This window comes from Cervus canadensis, chromosome 2, assembly GCF_019320065.1.
Source record: "Cervus canadensis isolate Bull #8, Minnesota chromosome 2, ASM1932006v1, whole genome shotgun sequence".
NCBI lineage: Eukaryota > Metazoa > Chordata > Mammalia > Artiodactyla > Cervidae > Cervus > Cervus canadensis.
In genome coordinates this window covers 76,104,115-76,127,240 of record NC_057387.1, presented here as the reverse complement: position 1 = coordinate 76,127,240, position 23,126 = coordinate 76,104,115, and the positions used below count along the sequence as shown (strand labels likewise).

At 41.9% G+C, this 23,126-nt stretch overlaps 2 protein-coding genes across 2 annotated transcripts in view; one reads left to right on the top strand and one right to left on the bottom strand.

The window, feature by feature from the left end:
* Positions 1 to 23,126, bottom strand: part of JAK1 (Janus kinase 1) — a 244,595-nt gene that overhangs the window by 148,732 nt on the left and 72,737 nt on the right. The gene's annotated exons all lie outside the window — the stretch shown is intronic.
* On the top strand, positions 20,154 to 22,871 carry LOC122436872. Its single transcript, XM_043461082.1, has 2 exons — positions 20,154 to 21,259; positions 21,347 to 22,871. Exon 1 carries the CDS (start codon positions 20,235 to 20,237, stop codon positions 20,922 to 20,924), a length of 690 nt encoding a protein of 229 aa, XP_043317017.1. The 5' UTR covers positions 20,154 to 20,234; the 3' UTR covers positions 20,925 to 21,259; positions 21,347 to 22,871.

Genomic DNA, 23,126 nt, shown 5'->3' with positions numbered 1-23,126 from the left:
CTTTCACTTATTTTCACTTCACACTGTCTTTTTCACTTGCATTTATTCAATACACTATCTGCTCAGCATATGCTAGGTACATTAATATTATCTCATTTAATCACAGCTTTCCCTCTTGTGGGATCTTAAGCAAGACACTGAATTTCTTTAAGCTTTGATTTCTTACCTGTAAGTCAAGATAACCATAATGTACACTTCACAGGGTTGTCATGAGGATTAATAATGATTGGTTGTTGTTCAGTCGCTAAGTCGTGTCCGATTCTTTGTGACCTCATGGACTGTAGCACACCAGGCTTCCCTGTCCTTCACTCTCTCCCGGAGTTTGCTCAAGTTCATGTCCATTGAAGTCAGTGATTTTATTTAACCATCTCATTCTCTGCTGCCTCCTTCCCCTTTTGCCTTCAATTTTTCCCAGCATCAGGGTCTTTTCCAATGAGTTGGCTCTTCGCATAAGGTGGCCAAAGTATTGGAGCTGTTAATATCATTAGTGTCAGTTGCTCAGTAGTGTCTGACTCTCTGTGACTCCATGGACTATAGCCTGCCAGGCTCCTCTGTCCATGAAGTTCTCCAGGCAAGAACACTAGAGTGGGTAGCCATTTTCTTCTCCAGGGGAATCTTCCCAACCCAAAGATCAAACGCAGGTCTCCTGCATTGCAAGCATATTCTTTACCATCTGAGCCACGAGGGAGGCCATTAGTTATTAGAAAATATTAAAATGTTTTTGCCTAACAAATTAAAATATTTGATATAATTATTTTATAAAATGTTAATGTAGCAATGTCTGAAAAGATAAACATCAGTTTATCACAAAAAAAAATATACAGAGCAGAAAAAGTATTACTCATCTTATTTATTATGGCTTTAATCTAATTGAAGGTTTTTGTGGTTCCTGTAATTAACGGCACTATAAAAGAATCAATAAAGCTGAGTTGTAATGAATGTCCATATAGAAGGGCTCATTTATGGATATTTTTTAATATAGGGCAAATGAGATGATGCCATCTCAGAAGGCAGTGAGCCCAAGGATACTTTACTACAAAATTTATTCAGTTTTACAGGAATATCAGATTGCTTCAGACTGACTTACTAGCTATAATGATGAGGCTTATTCTACCCCAGGGACTTAGTATAGTGCATTAATAATAAATACATTTAGAAGAAATGCTATTCTGACAACTAAACTTAGTGCCCCAGAAAGACCACTGAACCAGAAAGCAGGAAACGTGGAAACTAGGTAAGCTCTGCAACAGACTCCAGAAGCATGAGGCAGTCTGTGCAACCCTCTGAACTCACATTTCACCTGGGTTAGAGCACGTGATCTTATGATGCCTGCCAGCTTCAAAATGCTGTGTATCTTTATTTCTTAACCTCAAAGTATCCATGTAAAATTTTTGGCCAAGAAATCAGAATAGCTTTTGAAGTGGAAAGCCTAAATTACACGCCTCAAAGCAATAGGAAGATAAATTATAGCTTAACAAGAATTATATTTAATTCCCTCCTAATTTTCTGGGATTTTTGGTATGAGAATGATATCTAAGAATTTTGTATTTTCAGATGTTTATACTACCCAACAATTCAACTCAATTCAACAGTTATTCAGTACTAATACTTGCCAAGCACATACTAAATTCTCAAGTTTCTGAGAACATGATGTAGGACGCATATTATCAGTAACAATCAACTAAACAGCTAGCTATGTATATAAGGTACTATATGTACTCAGCCCTCAGCAAGAGTGGCCTCATTTTCTGCCCTCAGGAACTGTAATATGCAGTGAAAAAGGCAAGCCATCCATCAAAAAATAAGTGATCAAGTGTCAAATTTGCTGATATAGGTAGGAAATGTCATAAGATTTCAGAGACAGGAACCATAACTGAAAATCCAGGTAGGCTTCCTAGAGGATGAAATGTGTGCAAAATCTTGAAGAATACTGAAAAACAAAGACACATGTTAGGCCTATTAGTGGATATTTATAGCCTTCTCAGAATTGTTAGGATTAGACTTACTTTTATATGTGAAATGCATTTGTGTTGTCTTCACTCAATTTTAGGTACCATGACAGCAAAAACGATGTAGCATATTTATATTTGATTCAGCCCAATAGATACTTATGGAGTGCCTACTATATGTCAGGTACTGTAAGTTGGAAAGGAAGGACTAGGCAAAGAAGAGAAAGGAATTGGAGAAATAACTTGGAAGTCTGCCTCTGAACAATTTTGGTAAACTTGGTTTGAATCCTCAGTCTTCACCTGGACCGTGAAAAGTATAGAGCCCTTTCAAGAACTGGGTAACTTCCACCCCCTCACATCTAATCTGTTCTGCACAATGCTGAAATGAAACTCAGCCTGTTCCTGGTTTTCCCATCAAAGGCACTCACACAAAGCTGCCTGGGTTTAGTAGCAGTCACTGGAGATGTAGGTAATTGTGGGAAGGAATCACAGCTCTCTGCGGGCTGCCAGCTGCTCTCTCCCTGTTCCCTTTTCCCTCCCTCCTCTTGTTTCCTCATTCACTCCATCCCAGATTGCACCCCCACCCCCAATCTCAAATTCTCCCTGTCTTAAAACCAGTAAATTTCCCCTCCTCCAACGTCCAGGTCCTCAGGTCTCAACTCCGCCTCCAGTACTCTCCAACCTATTCCATTACACCTAATTTTCCAAACCTAGATGCTTCTATCCTCAAGAGGAATTCTGGCGCCAGCTATTAAGAGAGAGCGTGATAGTTTCTCCACCTTGTTACAAAGAGCTAAGTGCACTGGTGACTCTAAGAGAAACCCAAAGTGCTGTGGAGGGGCAGAAGAAGGAGGGAGAGCAGGAGATGGGCCAGGAAGGGTTTCTTGGCCTCTTTGAAACAGTCTGTCTCTTCCAAATTTACACGCTATTGATTGCCTGCACCACTGCTTGGGCTCTTGTCCTCTGCTGCCTTCTATTGTTATTTCTTTCCATCTGTCTGTGTGTTTTGTCTCCTGGACCAGATTTTTTGCAACTTCAACACAGCAGTTTTTCCAATTCCTCCCCAGAACTCTCATGGGTATGATGGGCCTCACTGGTGAGTCTGTCGAATCTCAACCTGCGGGAGCTGTATGATTTGCCTTGTTTCAAAATACCATCCATAAATTTCCCCCCCAAAAGGCCACCTAGCAGGAGTTTTTTTTTTTTTTTTTTAATTAAAATAAATTAAAGTATCTCTAAGAATATACTGTGTATTTAACCAATTTGCTTAAGATGTCTGGAGATGCCCATTCATGTTACACCAACCAGGAGCTGAAAACGACTAATGAGTACTGAAGTATATTCCTGGGGACCAGCCACCTGCTTCAGTTCTCACAATCACCTTTTGAGGTGAGATTAGGGAACTTGCCAAAGGTCACACCACTACAGAGCAGGATTTAGAATTTTAACCCAGGAATACCTAGCTCCAAAGTGCCCAGTCTTTCCACTATCCCACATCTCTAAACTAATCATGCTTCTTTGGAGACATCTTTAAAAATAAATAATGTTTCTTTATCAAAAAGAAGAGCAGTTATTCACTATGATATGAATTAAACAAGACAACCCCGATAGTTGTGGTCCTAGAGTAGTAGAAAGTAGTTGACTCTATGAACTTGAACAAGCGGCTTCTCCTTTCTGAGCTTCAGGTTACTTATTTGCACATACATACAATCTCACAGAGTTGATGTCAACATGACATTATATATATACATTATACAATTATACATATGTATAGAATAATATAATTAATTATATACATAAAATACCTGGTAAGCAGTATTAAATGGAAGTGCTTTTCCTTTTACAGATGCAAAATGCAAGTTAACACACAGGTCTGACATTCAGCTCAGTTGGACACGTTTTTTAATTGGGTTAACACATTATTTGGGAAGGGCATTAGCTGAATCACACAAGAGCATATTAATCATTAACTTAACATCACCCCACAGGAACCACAGTTCTTGGAAGTAAATTGGCATTGCTGTCAACATCCTTCGAAGTCCTTCTCCACATTAACTACCACTGCCTCCTAAACAAGGTGCCATCAGATAATCGCTATCGGCCCAGGTTTGAGGTAAGTGGGTTTAATGTGTGAGCACTACAAAATGCAATGAAGCTTTGGCGGGCTGGTGTCAGGAGAGGGGATCAGTCTTCCAGTCCCTCAACTATACCAAGTCCAGCCGGCTTGTGTTTCTAAGAGCACAGGCTCAACAGTGAATAAGAGTTGGGTTTTAGCTCTGCCCATTCCTAGTTGTGTGACTTTGAGGTTTAAATTTCAGTTTTCTCATCTGTAAAATGGGGATGATAATGTTAACTGTATTCTAAGGTTGCTATGAAGATTAAGTTAAATAATGAATTTAAAGCACTTAGTACAGTATCTGGCACATTATAAGCCATGAAAAAGTTGGCTATTCTTTTATTATTAACAGGGACCATGGCCTTAAAGTTCTAAGATGCAAGACAATTTAAAAAAAAAAGAAAGAAAGGAAAGAAAGGCTTCCTGTTGCTAGACGATCACGTGCAACACCATAGTTGGGCATACACGTCTACCTTATATTCTGGCCCCAAGCTCAGCTGTACCCAAAATGCTTTACCCACTCTGCAAAAATCTCTGTACCTCCCCGAGACAATCTGACTTCCTCCTTTAGTTTCCCCGAGTACTTTGCGTATACTTTTGTGCTTTCCCTTATCACAATATATTCTCATTATTTGTTTGCATATCTATCTTCACTTTACCCGACCCCGTCTCAGGCTGTGAGTTTATAGGTAGTGGAAGCCACATACCGTCTTTGTGTTTATAGTCATTACGCACTCTGCAAGTCTTGGTTGGATGATGGTGGATGGATAGATGGATGGATAAGGAAATGGGACAACATACTGAGTTGGTAAAAGAATTGAAATTTACTGAAAGGTACCGAGGGGACAGAGCAAGATAGTCTTTACTTCATAAAGTGTCCTAAGCCTGAATCTGAGCAGAAGTCTAAACACTGTTTAGAACTATTTGCCGGATGAGGCAGTTGGGCAATCTGTGTGTGCCTTCTAGGGAAAGCATGACCAGGTGGTGACTGTTGTCAGGGTCAGTATCAGGCAGAACACCTTAGTAACCAGGGAGCCAAGGCAGGATGCTGTATCTAAATTTTCCAGCAGTTTTCAAGGTTAACATGTTAAGCAATCAGGAGCAAGAAGTTTTTCCAGGTGTAGTTAATTGGGGACTTCCCTGGCAGTCCAGTAGTACTGCCTTCCAACGCAGGAGGTACAGATTCATCCCTAGTTGGCAAGCTAAGATCCCACATGCCTCATGGCCAAAAAAGCAAAACATAAAACAGAAGCAACATTGTATTAATACCAAATTCAATAAAGACTTTAAAAATGGTCCAAAAATCTAAAAAAAAAGAGAAAAGAACAAGATAAAAACCAGGTGTGGTCAATTGCCAGGAGGGCAGACAGACTTATCCATACACTGTCCTCCCTGTGATTATGTTCACTGGAAACAACGATGTAAGATCTAGAGATAGTAAGGAGATATGAGAAGTGATTCCCACAGAGAATAGACCATCTGAAGATAACATTTCAAAGTACCAAGACTATTTTAGAACATAAGGCAATATAGAGGGAGATTTATAGCTTGACTTTTCAGGAATCATTCTATATTCACTTTATTTAATTCTTTTTGCTAAAGGCAACTGAAATGATAATATTTAATTGTGCTTTGCTATACTGTGCTAAGTCACTTCAGTCATGTCCTACTCTTTGCAACCCTATGGACTGCAGCCTGCCAGGCTCCTCTGTCCAGTGATTCTCCAGGCAAATCTACTGGAGTGGGTTGCTATGCCTTCTCCAGGGGATCTTCTCAACCCAGGAATCGAACCTGTATGTCTTATGTCTCCTGCATTGGTAAGTGGGTTCTCTACCCTTAGTGCCATCTGGGAAGTCCAAAATTTAATCATTGATCATTTATTACGTACTTCATCCTTTTTTTTTTTAAGTGATATACTGGAGTCAGTTTCCACTGGCTCATTCGAGGATACTATGTGCATTTCTTCTCATCTCCCCTTAGATGACTTCATAATGGCATCTTAAAATCAACCATGGCAGGAGTATTTACACCATGGAAACAGGCAAATACTACAAAATAGGGTTTCCTACTCCCACTTTCTCTAAGAGCTGATTCTTAAACTTTTACCTGTACACCACAGGGTTTACAATGAATGATTCCAATTAATCCTCCCAACACACCAATTTTACAGATGGAAAACTGATGTCTAGAGCAGTAAACAATGAAAAAACTTATTACAAAATATTTGGCAGCAAAAGTAGGCTTAAAATTGACACCATCTACCTCCAAAGCTGATGAAGTTAACCATGAGGGAGGGAACACTTCCTGACTCGTTCTGTAAGGCTAGTATTACACTGAGACCAAAGGCAGATAAAGACATCACAAGAAAAAAAAATATCCTTTCTGGATGCAAAAGTCCTAAATAAAATACTAGCAAACCAGATCCAACGACTTATGAAAAGGATTATCTACTATGGCCAGGTGGGATTTATCTCAGGATTGCAAGAGTGGTTCAATACAAAGAAATTAATCAATGTAATAAACTACATTAAGAGAACAAATGTGATAAAAAATGATCATTTCAGTGTGGCTTTCTCTTGTGGCTCAGTGGGTAAAGAATCTGCCTGCAATGCTGGAGACCTGGGTTTGATCCCTGCCTCAGGAAGATCCGCTGGAGAAGAGAAAGGCTACCCACTCCAGTATTCTGACCTGGAGAATTCCATGGACTGTATAGTCCATACAGTCCATGGGATAACAAAGAGTCAGACACAACTGAGCAACTTTCACTTTCACTTTCAACCACCTTTCATGATACAAACACTCAGAAAACTAAGAATAAAAAGGAACTTATCCAACAAGATAAAGGGCATTTGTGAAACACCCACAGCTAACATGATAACAGTAAAACTGAAAGCTTTTCTCCTAAGAGCAGGAATAAGACAAGGATGCATACTTGCATCACTGCGATTCAACATGGGAAGTTCTAGCTAGAGCAAGCAGATAAGAAAAATAATTAAAGGACAAACAAATTGAAGAGATAGTAGTAAAACCATCTCTATTCACAGATGTGATGATTTTATATATAGACAGTTCCAAAGAGTCCACAAGAAAGCTACTAGAGCTAATTTTAAAAATTCAGCAAAGTTGCAGGTAACAAGATCAACACACAGAAATCAGTCATGTTTCAATACACTAGTAATGAACAATTAAAAAGGAAATAAAACATTCCACTGGTATTAAAATAGCATCAAAAAGTTAAGAATAAATTTAACCAAGGAGGTGAAATATACACTGAAAACTCTAAAACATCTCTGAAACAAATTTAGAAAGACCTAACTAAATCAAACTATATCCATGCTAATGGATTGGAACATAGATTTAAACTGTTAAGATGGCACTACTACCCAAAGTGATTTACAGATTCAACACAATCTCTATCAACATTCCAACAGCCTTTTTTTCAGAAATGAAAAAACCCTCTACTCAAATTGACATGGGACTGCAAAGGTCGCAAAATAGCCAAAAAAAAGTCTTTAAAAAGACCAAAATTGGAGGACTCACAACACCTGATTTCAAAACTTACTGCAAAGTTACAGTAATCTGAACAGTGTAATACTGGCTTAAGGATAGACATATAGACCAATGGAAAAGAACTGATAGTCCCCAAATAAACCCATACATCTATGGCCAATTGGTTTTCCACAAAAGTACTATATTCATTCAGTGAGGAAAGATCAGTCCCTTCAACAAACAGTTCTGGCACAGCTGGATTCTACATGCAAAGGAATGAAGCCAGAGGCTTTCTCACATCATGTACAAAAATTGACTCAAAATGGAATAATGAAACTCTTGGAAGAAAGCATAGGGGTAAATTTTGGTGACCTCTGGTTTAGCGATGGATTCTTAGATATGACACCAAAGCATGAGCAATTAAAAAAGAAATAGATAAACTGGGTTTCATCAAAATTGAAAATGTTTGTGCACCAAAGGATATCGTGAGAAGAGGTGGCCCAGCTTTCTTAGCTGGGGCAGCAGCCATCATCACAGGGCCCAGCTGAGCACATGTGGTTCTTTCCCTAGTCTGGTTGCTCTGTAGCCCCTCTATCCAGCACTGCACCCTCGCCATTTGAAAGCCCAGATATCAAGTACTCACTGTGGCTTATTGATGAGGAGATTATCAGCCATAACACCAGTGGTTCTACTTCAACTGCTACATCCCCATCATATCTTGGACCCCCTCATAAGTCATCACATCTAATTTTCAGCTCAAATCCACCAAAACCTAATCACTCAGCCGTACAGCATTTCCAGGCATGATGAAGGGGCTTGATGGGCCCAGTCATCAAGGTTTACTTCAAAGACACCCATCCCATGTTTCCTACTGGAAGATGTCCCGGTACCTGGAAAACATGAAGACTGGAGACATCACTGAGTTTCAGCACCCAATCTGTCTGCTAGTCTACCAGGGTGAAGAAAAGTTTGCCATCTGTCCAGACCAGAATCTCAAGCTCATTATCAAGAGGTGAAATCTATTCACATGATCATGAGAGGAACAAGCATCACTTTGATGCTATGGGCGATCCACGCCATCATGAGGGACTTGGATGACCAACTGCTCTTTGCTGGTCAGAACAAGAAGGACATTTTGTTGCAACTGGTTCACAGTAGACAAAACCCCTGAAGCAGGGGACTACACTAGGGCTTTGTGAGCAAGGAGATGATCCAGGACCACACTCCCTGGAGGAGGAGCCTCCAGTACTCCTGCTCTGAGCCAGGATGTTGGCCTGTCCAGCCCTGACCACATGGGTCATTCCAAGGAGCACTGCTTCTGATGGCTGGGCACTGGCAGGACTATACCCTGAACACGCCTCATGCCCCAGTCTCAACCAGTCCTCCCCTGCCAACGTTCTTCAAAGCTGCGGCCCCAGGTTCAACCCGGCCTGCCCATGCCCTGGACGGTCACCCAGCAGGCCTGATCTGAGGAGTCCCTTTGGAAGCAGAGCTCTGCTGCAGGTGGGCAAACTAGCAAACTGCAGGACGAGTTTCTGTCTGCTTCTCTCGACCCTGGCCCTGTCCTTATGACTCTCCCTCCTTGCCCCCTTCTCCCACCACAGGGCTAAGGCTGCCATCACCAGGCTTGATCCAGCCCTCCCTGCGAGGGACCACAGACTGGAAATAAACAAGTAGGGGCAGCCCAGGGCTGCAGGTTCTACCCCAGCCGTGGTCCCCAGACTCTGCCTGACTCTTTTCACTGTCTGCCTCAGAGTCATGACTTAGGCCTCAGCAGCGCCTGATGAGACTGGAAACATCACAAAGTCCTGGTGGAGGCTGGGGTAGGGTGCTGGGATGACAGGCTACCACCCCCCCTAGGGCCCAGGCAGGCCCCAGCCACCCAGGAAGGAGCTCAGCACTTCTATGGCTGGAATGGGAAGAAGGTGCTGGCTGAGGGCCCATCAGGCTGTATGTGGGCCATCTTGAAACCCTGGCATTCTCCCCAGCTACCCAAACATTCAGGTAATCTTGGGAGCTACAAGTTGCGACTTAGCAGAGCGTGACTCAGCCCAGGGCGGGGATTTGGGGTGGGAAACTGATGGCAGAGTTCTACCCCTTCTCCTGCCTTCACCCTCAGCATGAAGATTTTGAGCAGAATTTCCTGTCTGGGAGACATTCTCGGTGGCCCCCATATTGCCTTTAAAAAACAGCTATGCTAGACAGGTGCATATCAACTTTTCAGAGTTGTTTGTAAGAGGAAAAATATTGAAGTAAAACTTTTTTAATACTAAAATAAAATAAGTGAAAAGAGAAGTTTAAGGAAAAAAATTGAAGTAAAACTTTTTTAATGCTAAAAAAAAGTAAGTGAAAAGGGAACCCACAGAATGGGAGAAAAATATTTGCAAATCATATATTTGATAAGGGTTTAATATCTAAAATGTATAAGAACTTCTACAACTCAATAATATTTATATAAAGTGAAAGTCACTCAGTTGTGTCCAACTCTTTTGCGACCGCATGGACTATACAGTCCATGGAATTCTCCATGCCAGAATACTGGAGTGGGTAGCCTTTCCCTTCTCTAAGGGATCTTCCCAACCCAGGGATCAAACTCAGGTCTCCCACATTGCAGGCAGATTCTTTTTACTAGCTGAGCCATAAGGGAAGTCCCAATAAAAGACAAACAACCCAATTTTAAAAATGCTCAGCATCACTAGTCATTGGGAAATGCAATGCAAAATCACAGTGAATACCACTTCATACCTATAAAGATGACTATTAAACAAAAAACAAAAACAGAAATAACAGGTGCTGGCAAGGATGTGGAGAAATTGGAACCCTCATATACGACTATTAAGAATGTAAATGTAAAATGGTGCAGTCTCTGTGGAAAATTTGGCAGTTCCTCAAGAGGTTAAATATATAATTACCAGCAATTCTACTCCTAGCACATACTCAGAAGAATTGAAAAGAGGGATTCAAAGAGGTATTGTATGCCAATGTTTATTGCAGCACTATTCACAATAGCCAAAAGGTGGAAACAAACCAAGTGTCCATCAACAGATGAATGAACAAAATGTGGTACATACATATACTAGAATAATATCCAGCCATTAAAAGGAATGAAGTTCTGGTACATATTACAACCTGGGTGAAACTTGAAACAAGCCAGACGAAAGGACAAAGGTCGTAGAAAATACATAGTGACAGAGAAGATTAGTGTTTATCAGGGGCTGGAGGGAGGAGTAATGGGAAGTTATTGCTTGATGGGTACAGAGTGCCTGTTTGGGGTAATGGAAAAGTTTTGGAAATAGATAGTGGTAGTGATTGCACAACATTGTGAATAATTAATGCCACTAAATTGTGCACTTAAAATGGTTAATATAGCATATTTTGTGTTATGCTTATTTCACCACAATAAAAAATTCCCTTACTGAACTGTTGTGGTTTGTCAACTCTCCATCTGATTTTCCAGCATCTTATCCTCCTCCTTTGAGTCCTGTGACCTAATGTTTGGTACTGCCCACTTCTCTCTCAGTTGCCTGAAGCCTTTCTCCTCTGTGTTGTAAACCTGGCACCTCGGCAACAAGTTGCACATTTGGCAACAGCTGTGGATGCACCAACCAGCATTGATGATGGCCCACCCCTACAATGTGACAAAACTGTTGTCATGGAACATAGGGCATTAGGGAAAAAACTTTAATAATATGAATACAAGAATATGTATGTACGAAAAGTATATTAAATAAAAGTTCTAGAAAGCACATGTAAACCATATCTGATAGCTTGATAAACTTGTCCAGGGTTTCCCTAATGGCTCAGTGGTAAAGAATCCGCCTGCCAAAGCAGGAGACACAGGTTCAATCCCAGGTCCAGGAAGATCCCACATGCCTCGGAACAACTAAACTCGAGCACCACAACTATTGAGCCTGTGCTCTAGAGCCCAGGAGCCACAACTATTGAAGCCTACATGCCTGAGAGCCCAGGCTCCAAAGAGAAGCCACTGCAATGAGAAGTCCATTCACTGCAACTAGATAGTAGCCCCCGCTCCCTACAACCAGAGAAAAGCCCTGAGCAGCAACAAAGACCCAACACAGTCAAAAATTTAAAAATAAAAACGTTATAGAAACTTGTCCAGAAAGATGAACTTTCTTAGGGATCACCTTCCTCAATGGTTCTGGGAACAAAGCATCTTGACTTCTTAAAGCAAACTGCCCCTCAAGAATTAGGCCACAAAGACTGGGTCTCTTTAAAAGATGCTGATCCTTTAATGTCCTCTTGTTTTCCTAAGTTTAGCAAAACGTTTGATTGATTACTTGATTTTTTATAATTACATCAATGCTGAAGAATATTTTTTTATGGACCAGGACTTTCTTTTATAAATTGAGATTATTAACATAATAGACCCCCCTGCCACCGCCCCACCATTCTGTTCTATTGGTCTGCTCACTTGTTGAGGGAGAGGGGAGCTCAGACTAGGTTTTTTTTGCTTTGGGGGACTAGACACAATTTTGTGTATGTTTTTTAAAAAGTCAAACTTTAAAATATACTTAATGTAAAATCATGTACACCACTGGTGGCTCAGTGGATAAGAATCCTTCTGTCAATGCAGGGGACGTGGGTTCAATCCCTGGTCCTGGAAGATTCCACGTACCGTGGAACAACTAAGCCCACAAGCCACAACTACTGAGCCCACATGCTGAAACTACTGAAGCCCACACTCCAAGAGCCTGTGCTCCATAACAAGAGAAATAATCTTGAGAACTAACAAGAGAAGCCACAGCAATGAGGAGCCGGCACAATGCAAGGAAGAGTAGTCCCCCCTCACCACAACCAGAGAAAGCCAGTGTACAACAACAAATACCCAGCACAACCATAAATAAATAAATTAATTAAATTAAAGGAATTCTTAAAAAATAAAAAAGGGTCGGGGCATTGGTGTCCTGCATCCAATGTTGGCTCTGCGCCTACCATGTGTCTTGGACAAGTGTGCCTTCCACCTCTCCCAGCACTGCTGGTCTCACCTGTAAAGTGGGGAGTGCGACACCTACCTCCGAGGACTGTGGGCTTCCCTGGTGGCTGAGAAGGTAAATAATTCGACTGGAATGTGGGAGACCTGGGTTCGATCACTGGGTCGGGAAGATCCCCTGGAGAAGGGAATGGCAACCCACTCCAGTATTCTGGCCTGGAAAATTCTATGGACAGAGGAGCCTGACGGGCTACAGTCCATGGGGTTGCAAAGAGTTGGACATGACTAAATGACTTTCACACACACACTCAGAGGATTATGTTGAGGTTTAAATAAGAGAAGGTATGAGAAGCACCCAGCACAGTGCCTGGCACAGAGCAGGTACCCAAGAGGATGAGCTTACATAATCTGTTACAGAGAAGCCATGAACACCCACAGACCTCCTCCATGACATTTTCCCCAGTGAACAGCCCATGATTATTTCTCCTTTCTCTATAGTACTTCATGAAGTATTTTCATGAGAATACAGTGCAAGCTGTAGCCATTTTATAAATACACAAGTTTTGATCAAATAAACTCTAAGCCCTTGGGAAGCAGAGGCAATATTGTGAACTCTTGCCACCCTCAGAGCTTGATGAAGCCACATTTGTGATGAGGTTGGAAAAAACACTTGTTAAATTGAATGGCTGAGAAGCATTTTGGGGCTCTGGAAAAGGCAATGGATTTATTGCCATAAGACTTAAGTTCTAATCCTGTTCTCACATGTGCGAGCATTATGACATCGAACAAGACACTGCAAGGCAACTGTGATCCTCAGATTTTTTTTTTAATTTTATGTTTTGGCATGTGGCACGTGGGATCTTAGTTCCCCAACCTGGGAGTCTTAACCACTGGTTTGCCAGGGAAGTCCCTTAGTTTCTAAACTGATAGAGTATGTCAGCCTAATTTCAGTGGACTGAATGTCTCCAAGAAATTTATACATTGAAATCCTAACTTTCATATGATATTAGGAGGTGGGGCCTTTGGGAGGTGATTAGGTCATAAGGGTAGAGCCCTCAGAATGGGTTTAGTGCCCTTGTTAAAGGGACTCCAGAGAGCACTGTCATCCTCATTACACCACCGGAGGAGATAATGAGAAGGTAGTCCGAAACCAGGAAGAAGGTTCTCACCAGAAACTGAACCTGCTGACACCTTGACCTCAGACACCTCCGCAACTGTGAGAAATAACTTTCTATTGTTTATAAGCCACTCAGTCTTTGGTACTTTGCTATAGCCACCTGAACTGAGACACGAACCTACCTTCAGCACAGAATTACAGAGATTCACATGTGACACCACACATATGAAAGTGCTTGGTAATTTCCAATTTATTTTCTTTATTATAGGAAGAATATTATAGGATGGAAATAAAAAGGGGTGCAGGATGTGGAACCTGCTGGGTGTTGATCATTTACAATCAGGCCATTGTCCCAATCAATTAATCAGTTACACCTAAAGTTAATGCTATTTACAACCTACTGAAAGGATGAGGAGATGGACAGATTTTTAATGGTAAATTCTTAAGTACATAAAGGCTTATACTCAAAACTCCCATTAGCAATAACACAGGAGTTATGCCTGCCAGGCCCACTGAGAGTTGAATATGATCCATAATCTATCTTACTTAACGTCATCAGTTTCCCCATAGCCCCTTCAAACAATCAGACGCCAGTGAAATGCCATAAGTGGAAATAATTGCATTGATTTAGGAGAATATTGACAGTCTATTTCAATGAAGCTTTCCAACCTGAAAAGCCTATAGATATTTTGAAATTTTGATGTGCCTGTGCACATTTATTTGTTTTTATTTCTTAAAGGAGAAAGACAATCTTTTAATGTTGAGAAAGTACTAGAAGGGGATAATGCGTGCATGCATGTTAAGTCACTTCAGTCATGTCTGACTCTTTGCGACCCTATGGACTGCAGCCCACCAGGCTTCTCCAGGCAAGAATGAGGTTATCCAGGCAAGAATACTGGAGTTGTTTGCCAGGCTCTTCTCCAAGAAGGGGATAACATATTTATACAAGTACCTCAGCTAAAATATTTCCCCCAATACTAGATTTTTTCCCTTTCTTCTTATCATATAAAAACTGATTACATTTGTTGAACCTTTTTAAATTAAATAATTTTTCATATTATCTTTGGCTTGTGAGAAATGAACAAACCAAAAGAAATTTTAGAATGTTTTTGATAACATAAGCACAAATATAATTTCTCTCCAATTTTTATCCCACATTCCTCCAGTTATCAACTCCTGTCACATCTTCCTTTAAACATCTGGTATCTGCTCCTTCCCTTCTTGGGCCATCATGCTCTGGCTCTGGCTCTTTTAATGCAGGCCCAGACCGAGACAGTGACTTCCTAAATGGTCTTCCTTTTTAAAATCTCGTGATTTTTCAATCCATTCTACTTCTTCCAAAGTAGAATCTTGCATATTCTACTTTTCATAGAATGTAAAACTTTGGGGGTAGGGACCACGCCCTCTATTTCCTTATATTGTAGACATCGTGATCATATTTCTTGAGCAGAAAAATCTAGACACATGATCTGACAAGTATATTTATAGAGGAAAAGAAGCAGAAATCTAAAATTGGACCCTTTTCTCCAAACCTGTGGTTATTTTATCTAACAGACTCATTCTAACAAAATATATTCTGCATCATATATATATATATATAGACACATGGGTCTATCTCTTTAGAACAGAGATTCTCAACTGGTAGACCAAAGCTCAAATATGACTCATGGTAATTTTTTTTATGTCTAGCACTTACAAAAATAAATTTGAATTGATTGCTAACATTTAAAAATTGCTGATTTCACATAAAAAAAATTGAAGCTTTGAGAAATCTGAAGATCTGAGAAGACTGGGTTTTTAGAAATCAACTTAACCTACAGTCCATCCAAGATGGGGAACCCTAATAAAGCTGAAAAACCCAAAGCAGACTACACTTTTAGTATATGGATAAACAGGATAAAACCTGCTGCACAGGAAAGGACAACAATGAAACTTGCCTGTCTGGACCTCAGCACTTGAGAGAAAATATATATAGCCAAGTACCAAGGAGTGTATGACTATAAATTATCAAAAGATAAATACACATACATATATTTAAACATGTATATCTTTTGATAATTTACACCCACAAGCTGATAGCCCCCAAATGTGTCTGTAGCCCAATTCACCCTACTTTTGTAGTTAAAAACAAGTAGCGATATTAACTTGGTCCTGGATATATAGTTATCCCAAGCAAATTGTAAAAGTAAACACAAATGATCTCTGAATGAACGCAACGTCAATCTATGTTTCAAAGAATTCCTATAGGCAAAATCCACAGAATATGAGTTCAGAGTCAAAATCCATAAAACACACGTGAATGAGGCACAAAGAGTAAAAAGCAACAGAACAGATGACACAGATCAGACCCGCAAAATGCTCAGTTACAGAATGTCAAGACACAGAACATAGAATAATTTACTATTGATTCAGTCAAATATTTTCGAATACTTCTATTTTCCGGGTAATGTTCTAAACTCTAAGGAGAAAGCAGCTAACAAAATAAATACCCTGGCTCTGAAGATAGTTACTACACTTTAAGAGAGACAAGTAACTGAAATATGCAGTATGGCACGCATGAGTGTTAAGTCGCTTCAGTCGTGTCTGACTCTTCGCAACCCTATGGACCACAGCCCTCCAAGGTCCTCTGTCCATGGGATTTTCCAAGCACGGAATACTGGAGTGGGTTGCCATGCCCTTCTGCGGGAGGTCTTCCCAAGGCAGGGATCCAACCTACGTATCCTGCATTGTAGGTGGATTCTTCACTGCTGAGCCATCAGGGAAGCCCATGTGGTATGGCAGGTGGTGGGAAAAAGAAGAAAAAAAAAAAACCTAGGAGAGAGATACGGAGTACTACAGTAGAGGCTCTCACTGTCCTTAGAGTGACGTGGGGATTAGCTCTGGGTGTGAGGGATGACCTGAGAGTCCTGTTTTTTTTGTGTGGCTGACATAAACAGGGGACACAGGCACAATGGGATTATGATGGTCTCAAGGCAGACATGGTGGTTATTAACCGCACTGTGAGCATGGGTGCTATGGAGGAAGAAGGTTCTTCACAAAAGCAGCAGTGTTCTAAGCCTCTCTTTTCACTCCTGATAATGCTTCTGTGAGCATCAGGGAAGAAATGTGCTTATCTGAAGCACAAGTTACTCCAGGCATCCCACTTGCTTCCTGCTGATGGAGGTATAGAAGTCAGGGCAAAGACTGACTTTGTTTCAAGAAAATAAAGCCAATAGAAATGAGCAAGAAACTATACAGAACTGACCAACAGAATTTCTAGGGATGAAAAAATGATAGAAATTTTAAACTCAAGTTCAGAAGGATTCAACACAGCTGAAGAATTAGTAAATTGCAAATTTAGATCCTAAAATATTGTCCAAATGCAGACACCAGATATGAAAGAGAAATTGCCAGACTTGGGCAATAGAATTAGAAGGTATAGGGGAGTTCTCTGGCAGTCCAGGGGTTAGGACTCTAAGCTTTCATTGCCAAGGGTCAGGGTTCAGTTCCTGGGTAGGGGAATTAAAATCCTTCAAGCCATATATTGAAGGTAATAAATAAACAAAAGGTCTAATAAACATGTAGTCAGAATTCTTTAAGGAGACAGCAAAAATGAGGGAAAGGAGGGACTCCTCTGGTGGTCCAGAGGTTGGGGCTTTGACTTACAGTACGGAGCTAGTGGGTGGGTGCAGGTTTGTGGACAAAAAAACCAAGACATAAAAAAACAGAGGCAGTTTTGTGGCCAGTTCAATAAAGACTTTTCTAAAAAAAAAAAAAACCAAACAAACAAAAATGAGGGAAAGGAAATATTCAAAGAAATAATAGCTGAGAACTTTCCTGAATTGTTGAAAGTCATTAGCTACCTGGTCACAGTAAACACTTGAGTTTTGTCTATAAGTAATAGTTTTTCTTAAACGACCATCTATGAAACATGTTTTTGGACTTAGTGAAAGTCTTGAATTTTTTTTCTGATAGGAAACTGAAGTGATGTCTGGGCATGCAACAGTATTAAGGCCATTCTCTTTAAGGTAAAGAAGGGAAATTTTCTCATGATCAAACTTACTAATGATAACTACACCCCAATTTTAACTGTAATGGACACAATAGTAACTATCAATGGGTTTGGATAATTCTCTGCAGCTTTCATTTCAACATAATTTTAGAATATTTCCTTTGCAAATTTTTCCATCTTTTGTTTTCCTTCACCAGGAATGATTTTTGGGGGTCTACTGAAAATAGTACCCATCATTGGGTTAAGTGGTGGGATCCAATTTCATCATGACCTCAGAGGCTCTTTCTCTGTTATACTTTGAGAATAAACTCCAAACTTTTTAGCATGACACAAGAAGCTATTTCTTAGGCCACCAGGGTTTTGTACAGGAAATTCCCCCTTGTCCTTCTCATTGTGCTTCCCATCCTTTTTCAGTACTTTCCACTAACCTCCTCCCACCTAAAATCTGTCAGTCTCAAGAAAGTCTACTGGTCTTTCATGACCCTCTTCAAACTGGACATCTGGCTACTCAAAACTTTCTCTGACAACATTTAGGGCACCTTGTGCTTCAGAGTGTTCATCTCTCTATCCAGGCATGTCTGGCATGTGATGGGTGCTCAATAAATTCTTGGTGAATAAATGGTATAGAAAATCTGGGAGAACACTGGGCAGGGAGGAGGGGAGAAGTCAAGCTTAAAAGGTCAGTGTAAGGCAATCTTTATCCCTGGTCTCAGAAATACCACTGGTAGGAAATTTACCTAGGTAAATAATTGAGAATGTACTCAAAGATCTAGCTACAAGGCTCATATTTTATTACTCTTTCACTAGCAAAATCCTGGGCACAATTTTAAGTCCTTCAATTGGGCTTTGGCTAAATGAATGCATAAAGGAATACTAAATAGCTATTTTAAAACAAGTATGGAAAATATTTAGTGGCGTGTCATGATATTTTATTCAAAGAAAAAAGGTTGTTCAAGGAAAAAAGCAGTGTGTTCAGTCTGATTACATATAATGCCTTACATCAAATTGTCAACAATATTTTCTGGGTATCGGATTCCAATTATTTTTCTTCTTTCTGGTTCTGAAAAAATAATTCTAAGTTTTCACAATGAGTACTAATAATTTTTATGATTTTTAACAAGGAGGGTTTCTGTTTTTAAAGGGCCTTTCATGGTTCTACAACTTCCCTTTGGAGCTCCAACTCTACTAAGAGACCATTCATATTCCCAGCATTCCAAGGTACCCAAGGGAGAGGGCTGTCCAGATATTTTAGCCTCATTTCATAAAATGGAGCCTTGGAAAGGAAAAACATCTGCTCCAGTGAGTAGTGATTTTAAAACCCAGGCAAACAGAGTGGTCAGTCCCAAGATTTTATGATGTTTTAAGATTTTATGAAGTTAGAAAACTTCCATTAGCCTGTTTCATTTTTCAAGATAGACTCCCCTGAAAATTCTGTGCTGATTCTGAAATGATTTGCCATGGAAGGATTCTATCCCATCCAGGATAGAAACTTAAAGCTAGCATATTCTCTTACTTTAATCATGGAAGGATTCTATCCCATCCAGGATAGAATCCTAAAGCTAGCATATTCTCTTACTTTAATCTACACTTGCTTGGACATTCCACAGCTGGAAACACACACACACACACACACACACACACACGGACTTCTGGACACACACACACACACACACGGACTTCTGGACACACACACAGACACACACACACACACACACGGACTTCTGGGCTGCAGCTACTCCCTAAGTTACCAAAGGGGGCCAGCCCCGGCCAACATAGAGGCCCGGGAGCTGGGGGTTCCCCTCTCCAGGGGCGCAGGCAGGCTGTGAGCCCAGTGACTCGACTTCCTCTTCTAGCCTTCCCGGAGGTCCCCGCCCACTTCACTGCCACCAGGTCACTGAGGAAGTCACGTTCTGGCCTCCAGCTGTTCTGAAGCTTCTGAAGGAAAAGCGGGGGGTGGCGGGGGGCCGGAGGGTGGGGGTGGGGTCGGGGGTGAAGTGGAAAGCGCCCTTGTAGGGGCCAAGAGAAAGCCAAAGCCTGGTGTCTGTCACTAATTGAATAGTGATTTGGTAAGTGATCATCCGTTGAGTGGATTAAATCTTTCATCTCTCAGAAAAGGGGTTGACCTAGAATGACTGCGTCCCCACTTCAGTGCTGCAAAAAGTTAGAATTAACGTGTGCTGAATTAACATGTAAAAGACTTTTTTATTTAATCCTCCAGCAACTCCATATGCTAGGTGTCCCAGATTCCCATACACAGTCTGAAAATAGAGGCACAAGGGCTGAGAAATGCTTTCCAACCCTTTCCACTTCGTGATATACACGGAAAACATTTTTCTTTTTTAACACCACAGCAGGGAGAATGTGTGAGCGCCAACCAGAAGCGAACTGTCCCCGTCACCTTGGGAAGAGCGGCTCCGGCTCTCAGTGTACCTGTCCCTCCCGTTACCTGTTTCCTGCTCCCTGGAATGAAAGCCGCGAAGCGCTTGATTCAAGAGAAATAAGATGTATCTGATTCAAGACAGCGCTAGGTTTGAGTCTGCCCTCTTCCACTGGGCAGATCAAGAAAGTAACTTGATGTTTTGGAGACTATTTCCCCACCTCTAAGTGAAGCTCATGACAGCATGCACGTCAGAAAGAGTGACGTGAGCAGTGAATGGGACCAAACGTCTATCCCCGAGCCCGTACCCACGGACCTCTTAGAAGTGCAGGTCTCGCAGCGCGCCTCCAGTCCCCGCTCGCTGCGCCAAGCCCGTCGCGGGGCCCGGCTGCGCGGGCGCAGGCAGGCGGGGCCGGCGGCCCGGGAGGTTCCGGGTTTCAGCGCAGACTTCTGCGTACCCCGCCGGCTGCGTCACCACTCGAAAGGGCAGCCGGGCTGGCGGGGGCGGGGGCGCGGCGCCGCTGGAAGCCCCGGTGCTCTTACGGAAAGTGCGAGCCCGGGGTTCCCAGCCGCAATCGATGCGGCGAGCCGCGTCCCCCAGCGTCGTCTCGGGAGGCCGTTCCCGCTCGCGCTCCGACCCGTCGCAGAGTCCCAGGAAGCGCGCGGCGGTGGCCTCTGCCCGAGAGAGGGGGCGGCCCCCACGGCGAAGCGAGGCCGGGACCACCCGAGCTCCGCTGTCCTGACCGCGCCGCCGCGCCTTGCAGTACCCTGGGGGGTGGAGGTGGTGGGGGGGAGTTGGCACTGTGGAAGCCGTCCCCACTTCTTTCCACCCCCGGACGCCCGCCCGACTCGCCCCATTACACAATTCCTGCTGTGGAACTGCCGCGTGACTAGGACGCAACCCAAAGAATGTTTCCCAGGTTTCCCCGGCTGAAAAAGGAGCGGTTGGGTGTCCCGCCCTGTCCCTGGGAGCCCTTTCAATTGTATTTTTTCGGGTGACTGGATTGCCCTTTAAAACGCAGAGGTTGCACTTTACAAAGAAAAATTCACTAGCCGGCTGGCGTGCCCACTCGGTTGGCGCCGGGTGAAGACAGCTGGCACGTTTCTTTTCCTCACGTATATCTTCAGACAGGAAAAGTGCTTGGATCTCTTTGGGGGAGAATTCAGAAGCTGACTTTAAAGTAGGACGGGGAGTGGATGCTTAAAGGAATTGGAGACAGTCTGGAGCTTTCCAAGGATCACGGAGTTCATCAGCACTGAAGGCACCTAGTAGGTCCTGAATAAATTAGAGAATGAATGAATATTTGGAGAAGGGATTTAAATGGCTGCCTGTGAACCAATGCTTTCATTTTGCAGATGAGGAAATCTAATCTATAGAGGTTATGTGGTTTGGCCAAGGTCACCTACCTAATTAATGGTGGAAGGCAGGAACAGAAACTCAACTGGAGGACAGAGGATGAGATGGTTGGATGGCATCACGGACTTAATGGACATGAGTTTGAGTAAACTCTGGGAGTTGGTGATGGACAGGGAGGTCTGGCCTGCTGCAGTCCATGGGGTTGCAAAGAGTCGGACATGACTGAGGGACAGAACTGAACTGATTAACTGTTTCAACCCCAAATACTTGTAATTACCAGATGGGTGTATTTCCCCTCTTTATGAAAGGAAAATGCCTTCTACCGTAATTAATATCTGCAAAGTCTTATTCCACACACACTTACTACCCATCCGAAACAAGCAAAACAATCCCCAGATCTAACATATATAGGCAAATGGTTAAATTTGGCAGTGCCAAAGCAAGATAGGCATTTTTGTCTTATTCCCATATGCTATTAATAACAGCACTTTTTAATCACACAAAACATGCCAGTGAACAAACAGTGCTTCTCCAAGATGGTGCAGAAGATACCAGGTTCCCACTGACTCTACTTATGTAAATACAGGGTTTTGGTGTTTTGCGTGGGAACTGCTAGACTCATGAGTGACCATCAGTGTTGTTCAGAGACTGGTCAGTTGGTTTATTCAGGCTTGGAATAGATTTGTTGCTCATTTTTCAGAACAGACAAGCTGCAATCTGTGAGAACACAAGGGACTTCAATGACAGTCTTGCAGATGCCTGGACAGCTTGTTGTCTTTGAAGTCTCAAGGCTGACCAAGTATACCAAATGTCTAATTTAGGGACCAGAATTGCCAAATAAGTAGATGTGAAGATCAAAGGAATCAAAACTGTAAGTGGCAATCATGAGTAAAACTTGATTCTTTTGTGGGTTGTTAAAAATGGTTTCCATGATGATTATTATGATGTAGTTATAGTAATACAATTTGAGTGCGGATTCTTATCCAAGAAAATGGTGGGTTTTCCAGTGATGGACACAAAAGCAGATCACATTATGAAATGTCTCATTTTTTAGGTCATTCAGATACACTCTGAAATGGGGCAGTTGTCTTCTCTGACTCTGTTGTCTTCCCTATTCTTCTGTGCCTCTGATATCTGAAAGGTGGGAACAAACAAAAAAAAAACTGCTAGAAAAATGTGAAATTCTAGACTTCTAGGTACAATATATTAATTCTGGTTTGATAAGCCTACACAATGTTCATGAAATCAAAGCATTATCTCCTAACATTCTAATAAACCATTCTATTCTTCAGTAATAAAAATGTTGCAGTTTTTAAAAAGCATTACATATTTTTCCAATACAGCAATTTCTAATTTGCCATTTTACTAGGTTATTAAGCCTGAACTCTAGAAACACAAATTATAGGCCCCTGTTACTACCTGAGAAGAGATATCTGATCAAACAAAAACATCCTTCCAAGTAAGATCTTACAAATAATAGATTCATTCAGTTCAGTTGCTCAGTCGTGTCCAACTCTTTGTGACCCCATGAATCGCAGCACACCAGGCCTCCCTGTCCACCACCAACTCTCGGAGTTTACTCAAACCCATGTCCATCGAGTTGGTGATGCCATCCAGCCATCTCATCCTCTGTCGTACCCTTCTCCTCTTGCCCCCAATCCCTCCCAGCATCAGGGTCTTTTCCAATGAGTCAGTTCTTCGCATGAGGTGGCCAAAGTACTGGAGTTTCAGCTTTACCACAGTCCTTCCAATGAACACCCAGGACTGATCTCCTTCAGG